Source organism: Trypanosoma grayi (assembly GCF_000691245.1).
Source record: "Trypanosoma grayi strain ANR4 Tgr_1930_V1, whole genome shotgun sequence".
In the NCBI taxonomy this organism is placed as follows: domain Eukaryota; phylum Euglenozoa; class Kinetoplastea; order Trypanosomatida; family Trypanosomatidae; genus Trypanosoma; species Trypanosoma grayi.
This window is the reverse complement of record NW_008827548.1, coordinates 1-1,680: the sequence shown is the minus strand read 5'-3', so window position 1 is coordinate 1,680 and position 1,680 is coordinate 1. Positions and strand designations below refer to the sequence as shown.

General features: G+C 61.9%; 1 protein-coding gene across 1 annotated transcript; it reads left to right on the top strand.

Moving 5' to 3' along the window:
* Nucleotides 1–143: 143 nt before the first annotated feature.
* DQ04_19301000 (protein kinase) lies at nucleotides 144–605 on the top strand (the record flags this gene model as incomplete). Its single annotated transcript, XM_009317805.1, has 1 exon — nucleotides 144–605. The coding sequence occupies one exon, from the start codon at nucleotides 144–146 to the stop codon at nucleotides 603–605; it is 462 nt and encodes a 153-aa protein (XP_009316080.1).
* Nucleotides 606–1,680: the final 1,075 nt, after the last annotated feature.

Here is a 1,680-nt window from a genome sequence, read left to right as displayed (position 1 = left end):
GGGCGTACGTCGTCATGGATCGCGCTGGCGGTGGCACGTTGCTCGACTACGTCACGCGCCGCGGCCCGCTGCGGGAGGCCGCCGCCGTTGTTGTGGTGCGGCAGCTGCTGCACGCACTCGCCCATCTGCACGGCTTCGGCGTGATGCACCGCGACATCAAGACGGAGAACGTGCTCATTCGTGCGCCCACCGACGCGAAGGGACCACCGACGAGTGTCTGCATCTGTGACTTTGGCTTCGCGACAGGAACGGAGCCAAACAACGAGTGTGTCGGCTCACCACAGTACAGCGCACCGGAGATTGCCCGCATCGGCATGGCGCAGGGGCGGGCAGACGTGCCTACGCGAGGCTACACAGAGAAGTGCGATGTATGGTCGCTGGGCGTCGTGACCTACGCCCTCCTCAGCGGGATGCTGCCCTTTGACGGCCGCACGCCGACGGATGTGTTTGCGAGCATTCTGCGCCGCAACATTCCGTTCCAGCAGCCCATCTGGAGAGACGTCAGCGATGAGGCGAAGCGCTTCATTCTCTTTCTCCTGACGGCGGATCCGGATCAGCGTCCCTCCGCACGCCAGGCCTTGGGCCATGCATGGCTGGTGATGTGAAACTACTTACGCCACTTCCTCGTGTTTGGGTACGCGTTGGAGTGTGCAATGGCGAACAAAAAGACAAAAATGAATACAGAATGGACTCGTGGGACCTCTCGCTGCATGTGGGCATCATGTTATACATTTTTTCGTGCGTCTCGTGCATCTTGAGTTTCTTGTTTTGTTTCTTCGATTGACTTTTCTTACTTGTTTCTCTAATTGTGCGTGTGGATGGGTGTGTGTGCGTGTGTGAAAAAGAGTGAGAGAGAGAGAGAAAGTTAGAAAGGTATAAGGCCATGTTCTGCTGTATGTCTAGCCGTGTGCCGCACGAGCCGGTGGTGTCAAGGCACTCCGGCTGCTTGTACGAGCGCTCCCTCATCGAGAAGTACATCGCCGAGCACGGCCGCTGCCCCGTCACCGGCGAGCCGCTGCAGAAGGATGACTTAATAGCCGTGCGCCCAACGCCGCTTTCGGGGCCAGCGCCCAGCAGCGATACCATCCCCGCCACGCTGGCGCGGCTGCACGCGCAGTGGGACGCGTTTATGCTCGAGCAGTTTTCGCTCCGGCAGCAGCTTGCACAGACGCAGCAAGAGCTGGCACAGGCGCTGCACCAGTACGAGGCGGCCTGCCGTGTCATAGCGACGTTCATTAAAGACCGCGAGTCGGCAGGGGCGCACACCAACGCGTCAGCAGAGAAGAGCAGCTTGCACGAGACCAGCGGGCCGGCACTGCCGGAGGCGGTGCTTCAGCAACTTGGCGAGTACGATGCGGAGCAGCGCGCAAAGCGAAAGTCGCGTGTGCCCCCGCCAGCTCTTGCCTCCGAGAAGAAGGTGCGCAGCTTCGTCGAGGATGGCTCCATCGACGTGGGCAAAAGTGCATGGGCTGTCGCCAGTGGCGCGGACAACACCGTCTTTGTCGGTCTTGACGACGCCACGCTTGTCCAGTACGACACGGCGGAGAGCCGCATGCGTGCTGCTGGGCTCGGGCACGAGGGGGCGGTGCGGCACGTCGTGTCGTGCGGTAGTGGCGCCGCCCTGCGCATCGTCTCCGCCTCCGACGACGCGACGCTGCGCGTGTGGAGCTCCGAGGCGGA